Below are 20,527 nucleotides of genomic sequence, written 5' to 3'. Positions count from 1 at the left end.
ATTTATTGTTTTTCTTTTATCGTCCATCTAAAATCACCCTCCTTTTGCCTGGTTCTGCCATATTTGTGCAACGGACTACGTTAAGGAACCATCGAATCAGCCGAGTGCTTTGCTTACGTTCAGCGTGTACCCGCATTTCAAAAATGCTTTTCTGTTTGTCTCGTTAAACTGCTACAAATACAAAACGTCAAAGAAAACATCTTTTTATTTAAGAAACTCGACATAAAACACACAATTTTGCCCATTTTGTTACATAACTGACAGATTTTCTTTTGAACTTGGCTCGACCAAAGTGAAACAGGAAGTGACATCAAAGGGGAACTCTTTAAAAAAGAAAGTGGTCTTTGTTTATTTAAATAATATTATATGAGTTTTAACGCTTCATCTCTCTGATATTATCCCGTCATGAYATCACTTCCTGTTGCTTCACCTGCTAATATCTCCACAACTGTTCATCTCAGCGTCATTAATTAATTTTTGCAATAAGCTGTTAAAAGTTATATTTCCAAAAATGCCTTCATCCGTCCCTCCATTATTGTTTACCCACTTCTTCCTTTTAGGGTCACGGGGGTCATTGGTGCCCTGACCCAGCAGTAAATAAAATAAAATAAAATAAAATGCTTTCATATTTATTACAAAAATGTGATGTCACACTAATAAACTGTTGGATTTCATGGAGTTGCTTTAAAATGAGATTAAATATAAAACGACAGGCTTTGCTGTGCCTGGAGATAAATAATCCTGATTTTATTATATTTTAATTAGAAAGCAGATTAAAAGTCGTGTACAGACCATAATGAGTCTACAGTGGTTGTTTAGTTAAGTTTTTCAGTCTATTTTCTTGTTTTATGTTTCATTTCTTCATAAAATGTGACATAAATCGGCTCGTGCGCCTGAAAGAAAAAAGGTGCTAAATGTTTTAAATCGTTTTCGCTCCTCCTCGCGGCTCTAACCGACGCCMCCCAGGCCACGCGCACACAAAGAGACACCCGGCTTTTTCTCACATTCCACGTGCGGTCCGAACTTTCGTACCCGCCATCGGCTCTTTCCCGGAACCCGACCGCCTCGCGTATCCCTCCGCCGTGTAGTCCCCACATTCGGGGCGTTTTATCACCGCGACTCGGTGAATCCCGGTTTTCCCGCCTGGGCTCCTTCCCCGAACGGAGCGACGAGTTTTTTTTACGCGGTGGGTTCGATCCCCGTCCACGGACGTTTCGCCGCTTCTGCGTTTTGGCGCGGTTTTTCTCGGCGGCGGAAGGAGATCGTGGCGTGGTGATACATAAGGCCGAGCCGCAGCCACACCCACTGTGTCTGATAGTACCGGCGGAGGAGAAACAAGTCCCTGGACCTCCACGCACCATGCTGCCTTTCTCCAACTTTAATTTCACACGCAGGACGTCACGCGCAAGCAGAAACATTTAAGTTGAACCCCTCAACTTTGGACTTTATTGGATATTTTAATTTTGATTTTTTTACCTCTAAAAACCGTCAGGTAAGACCGCTGCACGTGCATTAAAACTGTTTTATTTGATGTCAGCCGACTTAAAAAGCACCTAACGTTTAGTAAGAGTTGTATCTGTGCGTTAAATGCGTTTCTGCACATTTATTTCGTTGCATTTCTGCGTTAAAGTGTAACAAAAAAATGTGCCGGTTTTCACGTGGAGCTCGACCCACTCGAGTTTAAAGGACCCCCTCCCTCCACGGATAACGTGCTTTTAAAGGGCTTGACGGGTTTCCGGTTTCGCACCAGCTTGTGTGTTTTCTGCATGATTAGTTTAGTGTGAAATAATAAAATTAAAATAAAAACCCCTCACAGCTGGTTTTTATTAAGGCAGGACGGCGTGTGGTCTGCTGCGTTCAAAGCCTCCGCAGAGCGTCGGAATTCAAGCTTTGACGCTGTTATTCGCGTGCGGCGGGGCGCGTTCACGGCCGTTAAACTGCGGAGTTGTTTTATTTCACTTGCTGCCGTTTTCTGGCTCCGGTTTCCTGGACTTGAGGTGGTTTTTAAATAAAGGCAGTCTGTGCTAAAAACACACACTGCTGCTTTTGTTCTCCAACTCGGTCTGAGACCCCCGAAGGACCCCCACCCCCTTATTTAAATGCCCCTGTCGACCTGCAGCAGTATGCGATGCCTCACATTAGGCAAATATTTGATTATTTTACAGTTTTTTTTTTGTTATAACATTTACCTTTTGAATGAGAAGCTGAAAGTTTTCCTAAAAAGATGCAAAAAATAAAAAACTTTCGGGGTTGAGTTTTTTCAGGTTTGGGTTTTTTTTTTTGGGCAGGAAAAATGTAAATTGTGGAAACTAGAGTAAAGTTTCTGCCCCAGCTGTTCTGTGATGTCATGGGGAGGTGGGGAATAGGAAAGGAGGGGGGGTTGTGGGCCTCCCCCAGGGGGCGGGGCTTCAGTGATGTAAACACGAATAAAAGGAGACCCACTGCTGGTGGGGGGTTTCAGTTAGGAGGAAAGGGTTTAATCTTTCACTACAAGACCTGCTGCTGTTGGGACACACTACTCCACTGTTTTTTTTCTGGATTTTATTTATTTATTTTTAATTTTTAACCCTCTACCTACGACTTATTTTTTTTTTTTTTTTGTGGATTTTCCTTCCCAGATTCTGAGGTTCAAACATGTTGCAAAGTTTCTCTCAGTCACCGGACTGGCTTTACACGGAGCCGCTGCTGTTCGATGATGAGTTCTGCCAGAGCCTGATGAAGGACCTGCAGTCGCTGCCGACGCCCCCCCAGTCCCCGCCGATGAAGGCGGACCCGGGCGGCGGGAAGCCCCTGTCCAAGGAGGACCAGCTGAGCTACGTGTCGGACATCCTGCTGGAGGACCGCGACATGCAGCAGCTGGCCTGGACCTGCGACTTCCTGGCCTCGGAGCGGGAGTCCTGCCTGCCCTGCTCCCCGCTGGAGGAGCCCGGCGAGGACCTCCTGTGGCGCTGCCTGACTGGGGACAAAGTCCTGGAGGAGAAGCTGATGCTGGGCTCTAGCCCGCCGCTCGCCGACATCGACGCCAGCATCTTCGAGGAGATCGCCGGCTCCGCGCTGGACTTTCAGAGCCTGATGGGCTCTCAGGAGACCAGCGAGTCCACGTCGGACTACGGCTCCACCGGCGGGGAGATGTCATCCAGTGATTCCGGTGAGTTCAGACCTGGTTTTTCCTCAGAACGGGTCGTGAGTTCAGACCTGGATCTGTTTGTTTTACAGCCCTGGAACGGAGCAGCTCCTCCAGCGTTTCATTGATGATTTACTGTGGAAGCACAGATCCAGACTTGTTCTTTGTACCGTTTATCTGTCAGACCTGTAACCTGGAGGCTTTAAAACAGATTTATGATGATGAGGAGGAGGAGGCGGCTGCTGATTGAAGTGAATGATTTTAGAAAATAAACTCCTCAGATTAAACTCTGAAGAAGCTTCAAAAGTTCTTGAACAAGAAAACCGTTTTATTTTTAACTTCGTGTGAACGTGGCGGGAAAAGTCCACGTGTTGTGTTCACTGTCCACACCTCTGTTTATGGTCCTGACTATTTCCTGGAAGAGTTCTCAGCAGATGTGTTCAGTTGGATTAAAACTGTTTTCTTTTTTTTGTTTTAAACAGAGGAGGAAATCGATGTGGTGACAGTGGTCCGCTGCCCCTCCAGCCTCTCTCCTCTGCCGGACCAGTCGACCTGCAAACGGAAACAGGAGGAGGTGGAGCGAGCGCGCCAGCTCCATCACCTGGAGATCCAGCAGCAACACAACTACGCCGCCCCGTACCCCACCTCGCCGCCGCCGAAACAGTCGTCGTCCAACAAGCGCTCGAGGGGGAGCGACGGCTCGTCCCGCCACAGCCACTCCCCCCGCAGCAGCAGCTCCTCCTCCTCGTCCTCGTCCCGCTACCACTACGTGTCCCGGAACTCGACGGAGACGGAGGACGAGGTGGAGCGGCGGCGGACTCACAACGTGATGGAGCGCCAGCGGCGGAACGAGCTGAAGAACTGCTTCCTGCGGCTGCGCGACAACGTGCCGGAGCTGTCGCACAACGACAAGGCGTCCAAGGTGGTGATCCTGAAGAAGGCCAGGGACTGCATCTACGGGCTGGAGGACGAGAGCCACCGGCTGCAGGCCAAGAGGGACAAGCTGAGGACCAGGCAGGAGGCCCTGAAGACCCGGCTGCAGGCGCTGCGCAGCTAATGCGCGGTTTTCCGGGTGGTTTTTTGTTTTGTTTTTGTACAGACTGATACGGGACACCACGCTGCAGAGCTCACAGAAACATTTCAAAGACTCTTGGGGTTCCAGGCGATCCGGACTGTAACGAACACTGGTTTCTGGGTCAGAACAYGACAAACTCAACGCCACAAATTTTCATGCCTCGACTGCTGACTGTTGTAGAGTGTTAGGTTGTTTTTAACTGCGTTTATTTTCATTCCCCCCCTTCGTTCTCTGTTAATCCGGGTCTTGGGTATGAATGGCCCAACGACCAGACCTCTCGTGTCTGGGAGTTTAAACTTGGAAAAAAAAATTTTTTTTCAGGATGTCTGTAGCCACCTCGACCAGCGATTCCCTCCTATCTGAAGTGGAAATATCAGTAATAACAATTTAAGCTCATAAAACTACCAAAGTCCAGAGTAAAAAGGACGTTTTTCTTTTGTTCAAAACCAAAAAACTCAACCAGCAGAGTTGTAGCCGATTGTTTAGTTTCTTATTGGAGGCAGACGGTTTGTTTCAGAGCTCAACGTTTCATATTCAAGTGTTTATTTCAGCTATTGAAGCACAGAGTATCCATTAACTTTAATTTTTAGAGCATCATAATGGTGACTTTGGAGGAAAACAGCTGCTGGGATATTTAAAAGGTTCAAACCAGTGATGACTGTTATCATTGTTGACGATGACAACTTATTATTGAATGCATGTGTGTCTTTAAATGTTTCRTTTTATAAGACGTTAAATCAGGTTCTGGTTAGTTGGAGGTTTTTTATTTTTATTTTTCTGCCTTAAAGTTATTCAGGACTTCTAATTTTTTGGTTAAAAGTGTCATTTTTCCTACAGAAACAATGGTTTGTCTCAGTTTTAAAAATTTTTTGTATAAGTTCGATCTCCGGTGAAGACGCAGTGAGGTTTTAATAAGACTGCAGGGATCTTTTTTATTTTTATTTAATTTTTTATTTTCTTCACGTTAAACTCGGCAAACCTACCTCCACCTGACTGCAGTTAGGTCTTGTTTTGTTTTTTTCCTTTTTTATATATATATAAATATTGTAAATGTTGTATAAATTATTTTAGTTATTCAGTTTTGTTTATAAATGTTGAATTTAAACAATGCACCTTTTTAAATTTGGAAATAAATTTGAAAAAATCAAAAGGAAGTTTTGAAAGTCTTTAATTTTTAAATGTCTGTTTTTTTTATGAATAAAACTCAAAACAAACTCCATAAAGGTTACAATTATTTCAATTGTTTTGCTGTAATATTGATTTGCATCTCTTAAGAAAGCTTAAAATTAAATCTTATACGTGCAGTTAGGATTTTATTTATAGTTTAATGAAGAAAACTAATAAACACATTGATGTGATGCTTTAGTTGCAGTTTTTAACTTTTTTTTTAACAAAAAAGCTTTGAAAACATCAATTTCTGATAATTGCAACAACAAAAAAAAAACATCCTGAAACCAATCAGAAGCTAGGCTCAGTTAATTAAGATTGAGACCAGCTGTGTTGGTTTGGAGACAGCTGCAGATGTTGGACAGCACAGGTAGAAGGACTGAAGTTACAGACACGGTTTGGACATGTCCAGAGGAGGGACCGGAAGGATGTTGGACAGGACACGGAAGTAGTTGGACAAGAGCGCAGACGGGCTGTGTCCAAAACGACAGGCCGCGTCTCGTCTTCACTCACCTGGAGACCACTCCCCCCATAAAGCTCTCCTCGGGGCTACACTGCAGCAGGTGTGTGTTGCTCAACAGGTGGACACGCACCTGACAGGTGAGAGAGTGTTCCTCCTCTGCTGCCTCGGGAATTTTAAAATATCAGTGGCTTCACCTAAACGCTGTATTTGCCGTTAGCTTCGGCTAGCCTCGGCTAGCTCTGACGTCATCGCGCTGCCACAAAAACAACCGCTAAAGGCTGCTGAAGATGGAGTTTTAGAACTTATAATCAAAATATGTTGAAATGAAAACATTCTGGATGGCATCCGTGGTCCGAAAAATTGAAATGCAACTCAAAACCAGGTGTTTACGCCATGTGACCGTCATACATTGTGACCAGAGGGGGCGCTGTTGCGTTTCTACAGCAGAACTTGACCGAACATGGCCACAAAGAAGAATATGATACAACAACAACCCAGAGGTCACAAAATATGACAGCTGTTGTCATATATTGTGACTTCACTGTAGCTTGGTAAATAATAAAAATATTTTTTCATAAACTGATTCTACTCATTGTTTACATCCTCTAATGTCAGAAAAATAACTTCTGATCACTGGCATGTTGACTATATTACTACTACTATTATTATTACTACACATGATAATAGCTATCATTATGTGACCCTGTACTAATTTAATAACAGTCACCATGTCAGTGATCAAAAGTTATTTTTCTGACACTAGAGGATGTAAACAATTAGTATAAATAGTTTTTGAATAATTTTTTTTACTGTTTCTTTAGCTACAGTGAAGTCACAATATATGACAGCTGTCATATTCTGTGACCATGTATAATAACAACAGTCAACAGTTTTTGGTTTTTTTTTTCGTATGTCTTCAGCCTCTGGCTGTTGGCGCATCATATTCTTCTTTGTGGCCATGTTCGGCCAAGTTTTGTTGTAGAAATGCAACAGCGCCCCCTCTGGTCACAATATATGACGGTCACAAAAAAAATGGTGCAACACCTGTCGCAACTGCAAGTTTAACGTATTGTAGGGGAGAATTAGCAAGGCTAGCAGAATTAGCGGTTGCTTTTGTTGCAGGATGAAGACGTCATAACAAATCGCAGCACTCCCAACGGCAAAAAAAGCTACGTTCCATTCCAAAATTAACTTTTTAGCCACACTATTTATACATAATTTTACAGTTAGATTTACGACTTAACATTCAGACATGACATTTAAACTTTAAAATTAACATTTTGTAAGGAATAGCTAAATGCAGCGAGCTGTGGAACAGTAAAATGTTACTAGTTTTAGGATTTTTCACTCAGAAAGTGAGCTTAATCAGTTTTTAACACTTTATTTTACTATTGAACCCCACATCTGCTCGTGCACTTTGTTTACAAATATTCTGCCACCCTTTTATTAAAAATTTCAAATATAAAATAGTCTTTATATGCTTAGATTTAGGAGTGGGGAAAAATGTTCCTTAGCRTCTCCATTCCTGAAATCTGACAACTATGAGAACTATTTCAGGTTTTCCTGAGTCTTTGTGTTGAAGGATTTTAGTTTATTCAGCTTGAAAACACCTTTTTTTTTCTGTAAAATTCCTGAGCTGTTTCTCATGTTTTGGTCTTTTGGCATCTTTCAACAGGAGCTCCCAGCATGATAGCTCCACCCCTGTGCTTCACAGGTAATAATATTTATTATATATTGTGTGTGGGTTTTATTTTTAGGATGTCAGGTTTGTTTTTGTATAAAAAGGTCAAACTCTTCATGTTAATGAGAGTTTGAAGGAGTTTTGAAAGACTTCTGAGGTAAAAAGGGGGAATTTTTGATTTGCATTTTTTGGCCTCTTTGACCAGTTTTCCAGGAAAACTCGGTCATCCTGAAACTTATCTTGATCTCAACCCTTTCTGGATTGAGTTAACAATTCAGGAAATGACTTCATGAATCGTAAAACAAACTCTTTTATCCAAGTTTTATATTTATCCAAGTTTGAAGTCCTAAATTTTTACATGACACTTTTTGTTTAAAACTTTATTTCTGCTTATTAAAGCTATAGTTTGAGTTAATAATCTTTAACTAGATAACTGGTTAAATGAGTCTGAGATGACTGCTTTATTGTTTATTATAAACCTTAAACAGGTCAGAGAAGATTAAGAAAAAAAATCAGCTTTTTTTAAACACATTTAGAAGAGGAAAATATCCATAAAGGGATTATTGAGGATTATAAATTAGATTGGGTTATTTTTAGGAAGTGTTTTGTGTAATAAAACAGAATATTTTCAGCTCTGTGGGGCAGGGTGAGTAAGGAAAGGTGTGTCAGATAAGAGGTAATCTGACTCAGAGCCCATAAAATCCTTTTCATCTGACAGATTATTGGAGAAGCCTAATAAATGATTAAACCTTAATCTCTGTTATCCTGCCGAGTTTATGAGTTAGAAAGTGGAGTTTGACACCAGCTGTTTCYTTCCTGTTTACATGTTTAAAACTTTAATCTCTTAATCTTATTGCTGTTTATCAGTTTAGATAAAGGCAGATGTTTTATTTACAGACCAACACTTGACAAATATGCTATGTAAAAAGAAAAGGTTATTACTTTATACGTAGTTTTCCTTTTTCTTAAAGTGTTTTTCTTTATAGCTTTGGCTACTTTATCTCTAATTTTCAGCTGAGTCTTTGTAAACAACAATTTCTGGAGCAATTTGTACTGTTTTTAAGCCTCTTAACTATGACCATTTAGGTGACAAAATGCTCCTAAAATAAAGAGATGCTTGGCAAGGTCTTTGCAGGGTCTTGGCAAGGTTTTTGCAGGGTCTTGGCAAGGTTTTTGCAGGGTCTTGGCAAGGTCTTTGCAGGGTCTTGGCAAGGTCTTTGCAGGGTCTTTGCAAGGTCTTGGCAGGGTCTTGGCAAGGTCTTTGCAAGGTCTTTGTAGGATTTTGGTGAGCTCTTTGCAGGGTTTTGGTGAGGTTTTTGCAGGGTCTTGGTGAGGTCTTTGCAGGGTCTTTGCAGGGTCTTGGCAAGGTCTTTGCAGAGTTTTAGTGAGGTCTTTGCAGGGTCTTGGCGAGGTCTTGGGGCAATCTTTGGACAAGCTGGTGCACAGTAAGGTCGCGTCAGAATCATTGCATAAACATGCTGCAGAAGACCTAGTTTTAGGCACAATCCAGTCATTTTAACCAAATTCACACCTTCATGCATCTCTTAAGCCAGACAAACAAAGAAGCTAATGACCCTCAGGAGGTAGAGGAGTGGGATTAATCTGCATAAATTGAGCAGATTAAACTCTGCACTCCCCCAGTTTGGCTTTAGTCCAGTTTCTTTCATTTTAAACTTTTAGGTTTTATATTTGGAACAAACACTGAGAGCCCACTTGTCTTTGATAAAATGCCTTGTCATGGAGTTTAACATGTTAACACATGCCTTTAGCTTTATTTTCATGAACTTTATTTAATCCTTTTGTGAAGAAAGATGAGCTCAACGTCTCTGGAATAACAGATGCCTAGAGTTTTTCCAAGAGCAGTGGGGTTAGGTATCCGATACTTTTGGAAAATGGGTGGAGTGTGTGTGTGTGTGTGTGTGTGTGTTGTACAGTAGCTGACTGGTTCTTCAGTGACCCAGCTAGTCTGACTCATTCATTCTGATCGACCACATCAGAGAAGGAGAGGGCAGCAGGAGAAAGGAAGATGAACAAAGGAAAAGATGAGAAATGAAAACGTCAGAAGCAAAGATTTGTCCACTCCAATTTTTAAAGATGAGAATAATGAGACGCCCACACAGTTTGAAACGCAGCTAAAGCTGAACCACATTCTGACATTGTCAACATGTCCTTCAGCAACTAGTGTCTCTGTTCAACGCTGTTTCGTTTTACCCCCTGATTTATTTCCCAGTATGTAGTCTGTGGACATTCTCCGCAGATCTTTAGTTTTTTAGCCTKACCCAAGCCCAACCTTTTGCTACTTGTAACTTTTAGGTACCCTGTGGSTACCATTAGCTTTTAGCTACAATTTAGCTTTTAGTTTTTACCCATTACTTTCCTTCTTTTCCACAGTATTTTGCTACTTTAATTCAATAGCTTAAAATATTGCTAGTTTTGGCTGTTGGCTACAATTTAGCTTTTAGTTTTTACCCATTACTGCTTTTAGCCAGCATTTTACTTTTAGCCTTTAGCTACAATATTAGCGATAAGCTATAATTTGCTACTTGTAGCTTTTACTTTACATTTTGTCGTTTTTAGCTTTTAAAAACCATTACCTACTTCTAGCTAGCCTTTTGTTATTTTTAGCTTTTTTAGCTACATTTAGCAGTTAGAATTTAGTATTTACATTCCTCCTTTTTAGCCAGAATTTTGCTTTTTATAACTTGTAAAAACCATAAACATTTAAATATGCTACATTTTGTCTTTAGCTACAATTAAGTTTTTACCCATTACTTTCTTTCGTTTATATAATGTTTTGCTACTTTTATTCCTTAGCTTAAAATATTGCTAGTTTTGGCTGTTGGCTACAGTTTAGCTTTTAGTTTTTTTCCTATTACTTTGCTGCTATTACCCAGCGTTTTAGCTACAATATTAGCAATAAGTTAGAATTTGCTACTTGTAGCCTTTACTTTACATTTTGCTGTATGTTTTAGCTTTTAAAAATCATTGCCTACTTTTAGCTAGCCTTTTATTTTTAGCTTTTTAAGCTACATTTAGCAGTTAGAATTTAGTATTTACATTCCTCCTTTTAGCCAGCATTTTGCTTTTTATAACTTGTAAAAACCATTAACATCTATTAAACCATATGCTACATTTTGTCTTTAGCTAGAATTTTATTTTTAGCAGTTAGCTAGACTTAACTACTTTTCAATTTTTTTGAAATTTCATCTTCATGTAGATGTCTCCAAACATTTCACAAGTTGGCATGTTGTTTAAACGTTATAATGTGACAGGGCCTCAACAGTCCAGTAACTCCAAACAGTGGCTGTCTGTCTCAGCTGCTACTAAACCAACGTTTAGCTCTATTTGTAAAACTGACGTTAATTAATTAATGATTTTAAAGCCTCGTGATTAAAATCCCTCCAGTGTTCCTTTCAAACAGTAAATATATGGCAGCTGTTTTCATTCATCACCTTCGTCATCATGTGTTCACGCCGGGATGTGTAATCCTCGTGTATCCTGGATTATGACTCAACAGCCGGTAAATCGGCGCTTTCTCCCTCCAACTCCCTCTCAGACGTTTTACAGCAGCTCCACATTCCTCTCATCTGTAACCCATTACCCAGATTCCTCTGCTCCTTTGCCAGGCCAGCTACCCCCCACCCCCCACCCCCCTCACGCTCCAGGCTTGATAACCAGCTCTGATGATACACTTCCTGTGTCCGTCGCTGCCTCCCAGAGTCATGCAAAAATAATAAAGCTGCATTATATCAGAGCTCGGTCACGAGCGCCGATCCTGACTCTGTGCAGAACAACTGCCGGGGATGCCAGGAAAGTCTGAATGTGTTTTTGTTCCCTCGAGTGTACACTGCTCTCTTTAGCTGTGTGGTGTGTGTGTGAAAGTTTCTGCTTTTCTTTAGCTCTGTGTGTGGTTCGGCTCGTTAAAAAAATCCCACGCTGTTGGAAAGTAAAGTCTCTCGTCGTCGCTAAAATCAAAGGAGACAAACGAGACGTTTTTCTCACTCAGAGAGCGAAATGTTCTGTGGGACACCTGAGCACAGTTATGCTAAAGAAGCCGAAACTGAGTTATTAAAGTTTATTACAACAAAAGCAGAAGCTAAAATAAACGCAACACTAGCTAAAAGTAGCAAAAAGTACGTAAAAGCCAGTCGAGGCAGATGGTCTCCTGTCCTGAGCCTGGTTCTGCTGGAGGTTTCTTCCTGATTAGCAGGGAGTTTTTCCTCTCCACCGTTTGCTCAGGATGGGAGACTGTGATGAAGTGATTCAACACAATCTGCTGGTTTCTTCTTTAGATTATTCTTTTTATGTACAGTGTCCTGAGACAACGTATGTTGTGACTTGGCGCTATATAAATAAACTGAATTGAATTAAATGAATTGAATTAAAAGTAGAGGGGGAAAAATAAATATATGAAATTAAAAAAGTACCTAAAACCTAAAAATAATAAAGGCTAAAAATGGAAAATCACAAAATCTACAAACAGCTGAAAGCTGCAAGTAGCAAAAAGGTCGGATAGAAGATAAAACAGCAAAAGGCTAGCTWAAAACTAAAAAGAACAAACATTTTGGCTAAAAGTATCAAAAGGTTTGATGCAGGATAAAAATAGCAATCTGATAGCTAAAAGTTGAATGTACCTCAAAGAGAAAAGAAAGGAAAACTAAACTTAGCTAAATCCTAGCTAAACGTATCCAAATGCTGGCTAGAAGAATCGATGGGATGTGTAAAAGCCAACTATAAGAAATTTCTAGTTGGATTATAAAAGTAGCATAATTGTACCTAAAGGCTAAAAGTAGCAAATACTTAAAATGCTTTAGCCAAAGGTTGGATAGAAGCTAAAAATAGCAAAAGGCTAAGTGCTAAAAATTGAGAAAAAAGCTAAAATTTTATCTAAAGGCTAAAAATAGCATAAAAAGTAAAAAAAAAGATGCTGAAGCAGATTAAGAAAACACTGATGTGATGACTCAGTAAAAATGCTGAATCAGCGTGTGTGAGTGCTGACTCAGCATGCAGCGACTCAACATGCTGACTCACTCTTCACACAATAAGTAATACAATTTAAAATAGGCCAGCGTAAACTTATATTTAAATCGTAGATAAAACCCAGAAACTACGAACAAGTAACAAAGAATCTGTGAGCTGAATTCGGCTGTGTTGCAGTTTTACAGTTAATGGAAGTGGACGGGGAGTATTGATTAGCCTGTAGGAGTGATGGATCATTTTAGTATTGATTCTTCTGAGTGGTTTCCTTTCTGTTTCCTGCAGGCAGTTGTCTCTTCTCACTGACTCCCATCTCTTAAGTCCTGCATTGGGTTTCTTTACCGCAACAAATTGTCCTTCACTCACTCTGCCGAACAGCTCCTGGTTAAAATTACAATCCTTCCAATCCTAGACTATGGTGATGTGGTTTACAGGTCTGCCTCTAAAACCCGTCTTCACAAACTGTACGTTATTCATCACGCTGCTATCAGATTTGTCACTGGTGCTTCATTTAAAACACACAATTGTGATCTGTAMTCCCTGATAAACTGGCCATCTCTTYGTTCTCGTAAAACGTGTTATTAGTGATTTCTGGGCTAGAATCTGAAGCAAACGGTTTATAAGTGATCATTTTTCCTCACTCAACATCTCTGCCAAACAAATTTAAACTGTTCTCCTATAAGCTTCTTTTCTTTGTCGGTCATAGGTGACTTTTTTCAGTGCGTTCAAATGTCCAAATTTTTGTTTTGAACCGCCCGACAAACCAAATCATAAATTCAGTTTTACACAGACTTGCCAGTTAATGTAAAAAAAACAAACTGTCTAAACAAAGTACACTGCAGGGATTTTAAAAAAATGCACCACTATTAAGTATTTTTAACCTAAACGGTTCACTGATCCAGTGCGTTTATCTTTTCCTGGGGTTCCTCAGGGATGTGTGTTCAGTCCCATGACTGCACAAACACGCTCGTTAAGTTTGATCACGACAGAACAGTTATTGGATGCCACTTCTTATCAGAGTCGGCCGCGGAGTAACTGACAGGAAGACTGCGACGTGTGGTGATATTGTCTCAGAGAAGTGGTCGGGGTCTCGCTACCCTCCTTGGAGACGATTTACAAAGCTGTGCAAAGAGGAAAAACCCACGGTGTGGTGAGACATCACTCACCCTGCCTGTGAGGTGTTTACCCTCCTGACACATCCCTCCATCACATTACAAACTAGAATGTTTGATATCTTCATTACTCAGATTAGAGCTGATGAAGGGAAGCTGAATCAAAAAAATGGATTCAAAATGAAAAACCAGAGCCCGTAAGTTTAACCTGGACCTATAGGAGGACGTTGTGTAGAGGTTTGGACCGGGCGACAGGAAGGCAACAAAGTGATGCCAGGACAGGGCTTGTGTGTTTGAGTTTAATTTGTTTATCTTGACTTTTATAACTGAGCAGCAGTGAGTTTACGCTGCTGTTCAGTACAATAAAACCAGGAACTTTCATTCATATGGCTGAGTTCCCTCRGTGTAAAGCAGCTATAAAGAGACTAATGACTCCTTCTTTGGCTCGGTCAGCTGTGCTGGACTCGTTTTTTGAACCTTTTGGACCCATAACTCTTCCATTAGAAGTAAGACTTCTTTCAAAGACTTCTTTCAACTCATAGCATTTGGACAAGTGTGAGTATTCCTTGAGTTTTTCTCGCTGTGTGATATCTTTAACACCATAACGGTTGTAAAACAACTTTGACGTCTCTTTTCGTGTACCTGCAGAATGAACCGTTCAGTTTTACACTTCACACAGAAATACGATCTTCTGACACGAGCCCAACCATGAAACAAAACCCAGCTCACTCTGGTGTTTCTGCTGATCGTGCACTTTAACCAGCAGCGTTTCTTAATTCTTTTTCTATTTCTTCAGGCGAGGTGACTGAGTTCATGCAAATGAGGGCACTCGTGTGGGGGAGGTCCCACTCTGTGGAAAAACAAATGAGTCTCGAGAGTCATAAAAAAATTCCCCTCTCTGACATCTGACTGGTTGCTTCTGTGGTTCAGAAGAACGAGTGTGAAGGAGATGATGATAAAAAAAGTGCAGCTTTCAAGGTGAAGAGCAGATTCAGGTTCAGATATGTGAGAAATTCGGTTTAGTCATGTGGGCTTTCTCAACGTCAGAATGGAATTTAAGATCAGTTCAACACCTGAAACTCAGTTTGACTTGTTCCTAATTACATAAAAAATGTTTGTTCTTCACGGTGTGTTGGCTCCACAGAGGGGAAACAAAACTTTGACTGTAATTTGCCATGAAAAGTGGACAGATGCCTGTGTAAACAAAATATCCTCCCTTTAACCAATACAGAGCTAAATTTTGGTGTTTAGTAGCCAAGAGTGACCACAAGAGCTAACTGAGCCTGACATTTTCTGCAGATCCTTTTTATTTATAGGCATCTTTATCCTTTTTAGAAATTATTTTAGCTTATTGCTATTTTTAGCTTTTATCCAACCTGTTTGTTACTTTTAGCTTTTAGGTACTTTATTGCTACATTTAGCCTTTAGCTACAGTATTGCTACTTTTAATCATTAACTTAGCTTTTTACTTTTTTACTTTACTTCTTGTAGCTTTTAGCCAACATTTTGCTTCTTTTGAGCTTTGGCTACAATTTGACTACGTTTAGTGTTCAATTTTGCTACTTTTTTAGCTTTTAAAAACCATTAAACCATCTAGCTAGCCTTTAGCAATGTTTAGCTTCTATCCAACTTTTTTGCTACTTGTGGCACTTAGGTACCCTTTTGCAACTTTTAGACTGTAGCTACAGTAACACTACTTTTAGCTGTTAGCTAGAATTTAGCTTTTAGATTTTGCTTCTTTTTAATTTTAGCTACCATTTTGTTTCTTTTAGTTTTAGCTAGTGTTTTTCTTCTTTTAGCCATTAGCTACAATATTCCTACCTTTTTAGGCTTTAGTTACTAGCTTTTACCCACCATTTTTGCTATTTTAGCTTTTAAAAACCTTTTAGTCAGCTCGACTTAGCTTTTTGCTGTTTTTAGCTTCTRTCCAACCTTTTCACTACTTGTAGCTTTTAGCTTGCTATTTGCTATTTAGATATTTGCTGGTGTTTTTTGCATTTATACACATTTCTGTTCTTTTTAGCTCTTTACTCTTTTCAATATTCTGCACCATTTTTGCTACTTTTAGCTAGTGTTTTTGTATTGTTTACTTGTATTTGACACCTGAAACAGGCTGACTTGTTCCTAATGACACAAAACCCTGACGGTAATTTGTCATGAAAAGTAYACAAACTGATGCTTGTGTGTATAAAAGTAGCTAAAAAGTTCAGTCATTCTTAMAAATACTGAGCTATATATTGGCATGGTAGTAGCTGAGAGTCACTACTTTAAATTCTCACCCAAACTGCATTTTTATCTGAATTCATCTTGTTTTTCTGCAGTAAGACTCTGTAAATATGTGTTTGATAGAAACCTGACCCCAGAATGTGGGCAGAAGTTCTTCATTACATCACCTGGAACCTTTGCGGTGAGACTTTGGAGTTTTTGAAGTCACTTGATGTTTTGTAATCGGTCGAGCATTGCAGTGTTTTCATTGTTCTTGTAAGAAAAGATTNCACACACACACACACACACACACACACACACACACACACACACACACACGCACAGTCTGGTAGTTTTTACACTGAAATGAGAGCAGATGAGATGAGTGAAAACCTCCATGCTAATGTGATCACCCAGTTGTTGGAACCTCTATTATGTGCCTTCCATGCAGACGTGATAAACAAAAGTGGAGCTGGGGTTGTCGGGGAAAGTCCCTGCTGAGCACAAAAGGTTTGAATCACCTCAGCACACCTGAGGAGGAGTTCATGTTTCCATCCTGATGTGGAAAAATGTGGATGTTCTTGTGGGAAAATATTAATTAGAAAAATACATTTAAACGGTTAGCTTTATGTTTGTAAGCTGATTCAACATTAACGTTTCTGCACACTTTATACTGTTTATCAAAATATTCAGCTCATTTATGGCCGCTGTGATGTTTTTTGTAACTTTTATAGTTTTCAATTTATATCTTTTTTGTTTAATAAATATTTTCCCAACAGAAAAACACAAAGATCTCTTCAGTTCCTTCAAATACATCATTTGGTTTGAAATCTGCAGCAAACTGTTTTTGTTTTGTGACGCTACGTTTAACTTTTCGCTTTTAGCTACCCTTTTGCAACTTTTCATGTTTTGCTTTTGTCCTGCTACATCCAGTTTTCAGCTTGTTTTTGAGTCTTTAGCTAACATTTTGTTCCCTTTGGCTTGTTTTTGTTCTACATTTTGCTTTCAAATTACCTTTTTTTTTTTAAAGCGTTTAGCTAACATTTTATTGCTTTTTATTTTCAGCTTTCAAATGCATTTTTGTTTTGCTTTTAGCTAACATTTGTGTTGCATTTAGCTTTTATTTATATATATTTTTAGCTTTCAGTTTGTTTTTATAGTAATTCTTTTAGCTTCTAAATAGGCTTTTGCCATTAACTTTCAGATTGTTTTTGTTGTCCTTTTGTTATAAATAGCTTTTAGCTAACATTTTACTTTTGGCTTTTTTAACATTTAGCGTTCATTTTAATTTAATACTTTTAAATGCATTTTTTTCAGCTAACATTTTGCTACTTTTWGCTTCTGAAGTCTTTAGATACTATTAGCKTTCAGATCTCTTTTGTTACCCGTAACCTTTTATTCGTTTTAGCTAGTTATTTTAAATTTATTCACATTTAGCTTCCAGATAGTGTTAGCCAAAAGCTCATCAAAAATTCAAGCTAAAAGTAAAAGTAAAAGCTAACTTTTACCTTCAGAGTAGGCTTCAGATACTGTTTGCTTTCAGCTGCCTTTTTTTTTTACCCATAGTCTTTACCTACCTTTTTGTTGCACTAAGGTTTTGGCTAACTTTTAGCTATTTTTAACAGGCTTTTTGCTACTTTTTAGTTAGCATTCTGCTTTTTGAAAAATTTAAATCTCTGTTTCAGCTTCTCCAGCTAAATGATTCAGTCTTCAGTGTTCACACTGTATTTAGCCGAAAATGTTGTTTCTCTGGTGTATTTCTGTTTTTTCACCTTCAAGCTGCTCTAAAGTTGGACCGATGTTCATAAAAACTTCTGGAGAAGAAGCTCCAGGAGTGCCTAACCAGGCTGTTTTTTATCAACAGATTTTTTTTGTCTGTAGGAATATCGCGGCGCCTGTTAAACGTAAACTTTGCAGCRTGAAGCAACATGTCGAGCTCTGCTCCTCGTGCTGCTGTTTGCTTTTCAGTGTTTACTCTGAACACATTGACTGTGGAACGCTTCAAACTGTGGAGATATACGGGCAAAACCTTTCTGCGACGAAAACAGTCCTGCAGCTGCAGAAGTGGGGACAATAAAACATCTGAGATATTTAAAAAAATTAGAAAAACTGTTTTCAAAATGGGAACATGCAACCTTTTTATTACGACTTCCTCATCGTCCGCCGTGCTGCCCAGCTGTGCTTCAGATGATGATGATGATGATGATGATGATGATGAAACTGTCTAAGGTTTACCTGATTCTCATTAGTGAACCCTGTTTCAGGTATAAACAAGGTTGTTTATACTGTGTGTCCGCTCCACCTGTGATGAGGTTTTTCTGGGGCTTCAGAATAAAAAAACACGATCAGGAACTGGACGAGCTGAAGAATCCTGGGTTGATGGTTTTGGAAAGTTCCAGCAAATGTTGGAAGCTTGTGGGGGCGGAGATGAGGGGTTCCATTTCTATCAGACATAATGACATGAAAAAAAAAAGTGCAAAGTGGTAACACTTTTACAGTTCCCAAATTACCTAGCATTTACATGCTAAGTAATCACATTACTGTGCAATTACTTGGTAWTTACAATAATTTACCATCTAATAAAATGATAACATATGTCTATATGTATATATTCTTTTGGTTAATATATAAAAGAGGTACTACTGAACAGTAATTTGATTGTAGTTACCCAATAAAAGTTAGCGTAACATAGTAGTTTACTGGTAATGGCATGRTATTGCCATTATTGTCCCACTGAGGGGAAATTCAGGTGTCACAGCAGCATCAGTACAGAGGTCCACACACTAGTTTACAAACTATAGACAAATCACAAAAAATGAAATTACTACTAACAGTAAAAATATATAATGTAATATAAAGGACTSTGCAAGAACATATAAAATATATGCCTTGTTTTATAGACTRTRGTTACCTACCAGAATTTGACATTAGGAATTTATTTGTCTATTTTCAGTGCAAAACAATCACAGCAGACTATTAACTGTAAAGTATCAYAGTGCAGACAAGAAACACARGTGTGCAATTACAGCAGAATTATTTTAAAGGTTAAAATGGGGAATAACRGAGCAAATGATTGCTCAGATTACTAATAATATGAATGAGTAGTAGTGCAAATGATTGCTCAGACAAGTAATGACAATGAATAATAGCAGTACAAATGATTGTGCGGGCAGCAGCAGGTGTGTAAACACTTGTGATTTTTGGGTGTGGTGCTGGTTATAGAGTGACAGTTKCTGGGAGGAAGGATCTGCGATAACGCTCCTTTGTGCACCTCGGACGCAGTAGGGGACTATCTCAATTTAGTTGGTAGTTTATTGGTAAATGCTGGGTAATTGATGTACTATTAAGATCACTAAATTATTTACATAGTAATTTTCTAAGTATACACTTTATAATAACATGGTAATTAGGTGACTGTAAAAATAAAGTTGGTAATTTTTGGCAAATAGTGGGTAATTGAGATACTATTGAACTGTAATTGTAATATAATTACCCACTAAAATTAGTTTAATTACACAGTATTTTTAACATGTACTTACCAAGTAATTACATGGTAAGTTACTGTAATTAGTAACAAGTAATTGAATAGTAAAATGATGTTACTTACCATGTAAATGCTAGGTAATTGCATGGTAATTAGGAGACTGTTAAGAAAGGGTTACCTTTGTCGAACGGTTTTAGTTTGACAACTTTGGACCCTCTGCTGTGAAGTCTTGTTTTTTTTACTTTATTATAAGAAGAAAATGGAAGAAAGTTCAGAGAAAACAGGAAGACGTGCACACACGTGAGTACCACCTCCACCTCTTTTATTGTAAAAGCTGAGGGTCTGATGGGAACTCGAATACAGAACTGAAAGTGGGCTTACAACTTGTGTGCGTTTTGTGAGGAAGTGTGTCAGTGAGTACACACCAACGGATAGACGGGGTTGAGGAGGTTATTGGAGAGAAAACGTCTCTTTCACACTGACTGTGAGCGCAGCCACTTCATCCATGAGAAAAAAACAACCTGGCTGCGATCTGAACGAGCCACGCCTAACCAGTCATAACCTGACAACCTTTTACCTGCCACCTGTGTGCAGAATCACAGAGCTCACTGATTTTATTTTTATAAAGTGTCACAGTTTATAGGAAACAAATCAACTTTAGGCTGTAAAATTATCTTTTTTATTTGTAGAATTTAGTCTTACAATGCGAACACATGCGCATTAAAAATCAAGTGAGCAACAGGATTCAAATGAASACAATTTAAGGGAGCACATCAAGTTTCGAGCGAGCGCAGCAAGATTCAGGCATCTTGTTGGAGTCTTGTTGATGTGCTCGCTCGAATGTTCATGTGCTAGCTAGGATTGGGCAAAATGGTATCGTGCAATTAATTGTCATAAAAACTTAAATCAATTCAATTTTTTGGCACTTGACGATTAATGCAATAATGCCGCCAGGCAGACTGACTGGAGATTTCCCAGTCAGTCCACTCAATGCTCCATCTTATTGAATGTTGATGTGCTCATCTGATTCTTGCTGCTCGCTCGAATGGTGTTGCTCGCTCGAATCGTGTTGCTCGCTCGTATCGTGTTGCTCGCTCGTATCGTGTTGCTCGCTCGTATCGTGTTGCTCGCTCGTATCTTGTTGCTCGCTCGAATCGTGTTGCTCGCTCGAATCGTGTTGATCGCTCGAATCGTGTTGCTCGCTCGAATCTTTCTGCTCGCTCGAATCGTGTTTAGGGC

The 20,527-nt window shown here is 39.5% G+C and overlaps 1 protein-coding gene and 1 long non-coding RNA gene across 2 annotated transcripts in view; both read left to right on the top strand.

Moving 5' to 3' along the window:
- Positions 1 to 1,179: 1,179 nt before the first annotated feature.
- mych (myelocytomatosis oncogene homolog) lies at positions 1,180 to 5,241 on the top strand. The gene is made up of 3 exons (XM_014024443.1): positions 1,180 to 1,492; positions 2,619 to 3,148; positions 3,607 to 5,241. The coding sequence occupies exons 2-3, from the start codon at positions 2,635 to 2,637 to the stop codon at positions 4,179 to 4,181; spliced, it is 1,089 nt and encodes a 362-aa protein (XP_013879897.1). The 5' UTR covers positions 1,180 to 1,492; positions 2,619 to 2,634; the 3' UTR covers positions 4,182 to 5,241.
- Positions 5,242 to 5,759: 518 nt separating this feature from the next.
- The window catches only part of LOC106529090 (uncharacterized), a 31,446-nt gene continuing 16,678 nt past the window's right edge, over positions 5,760 to 20,527 (top strand). The window contains exons 1-2 of the long non-coding RNA XR_001311591.1: positions 5,760 to 5,966; positions 7,505 to 7,543. This is a non-coding gene — a long non-coding RNA (uncharacterized LOC106529090). The remainder of the gene's footprint in view (positions 5,967 to 7,504; positions 7,544 to 20,527) is intronic.

This window comes from Austrofundulus limnaeus, unplaced genomic scaffold, assembly GCF_001266775.1.
Source record: "Austrofundulus limnaeus strain Quisiro unplaced genomic scaffold, Austrofundulus_limnaeus-1.0 Scaffold422, whole genome shotgun sequence".
NCBI classification, from domain to species: Eukaryota; Metazoa; Chordata; class Actinopteri; order Cyprinodontiformes; family Rivulidae; genus Austrofundulus; species Austrofundulus limnaeus.
This window is presented reverse-complemented; position numbering and strand designations above follow the sequence as displayed.

Excerpts from the sequence above, each read along its gene's own strand:
- mych (XM_014024443.1), top strand. The coding sequence starts at position 2,635 with ATGTTGCAAAGTTTCTCTCAGTCACCGGACTGGCTTTACACGGAGCCG. Across the intron at positions 3,149-3,606 it reads GATGTCATCCAGTGATTCCG|AGGAGGAAATCGATGTGGTG; the intron begins GTGAGTTCAGAC and ends TGTTTTAAACAG.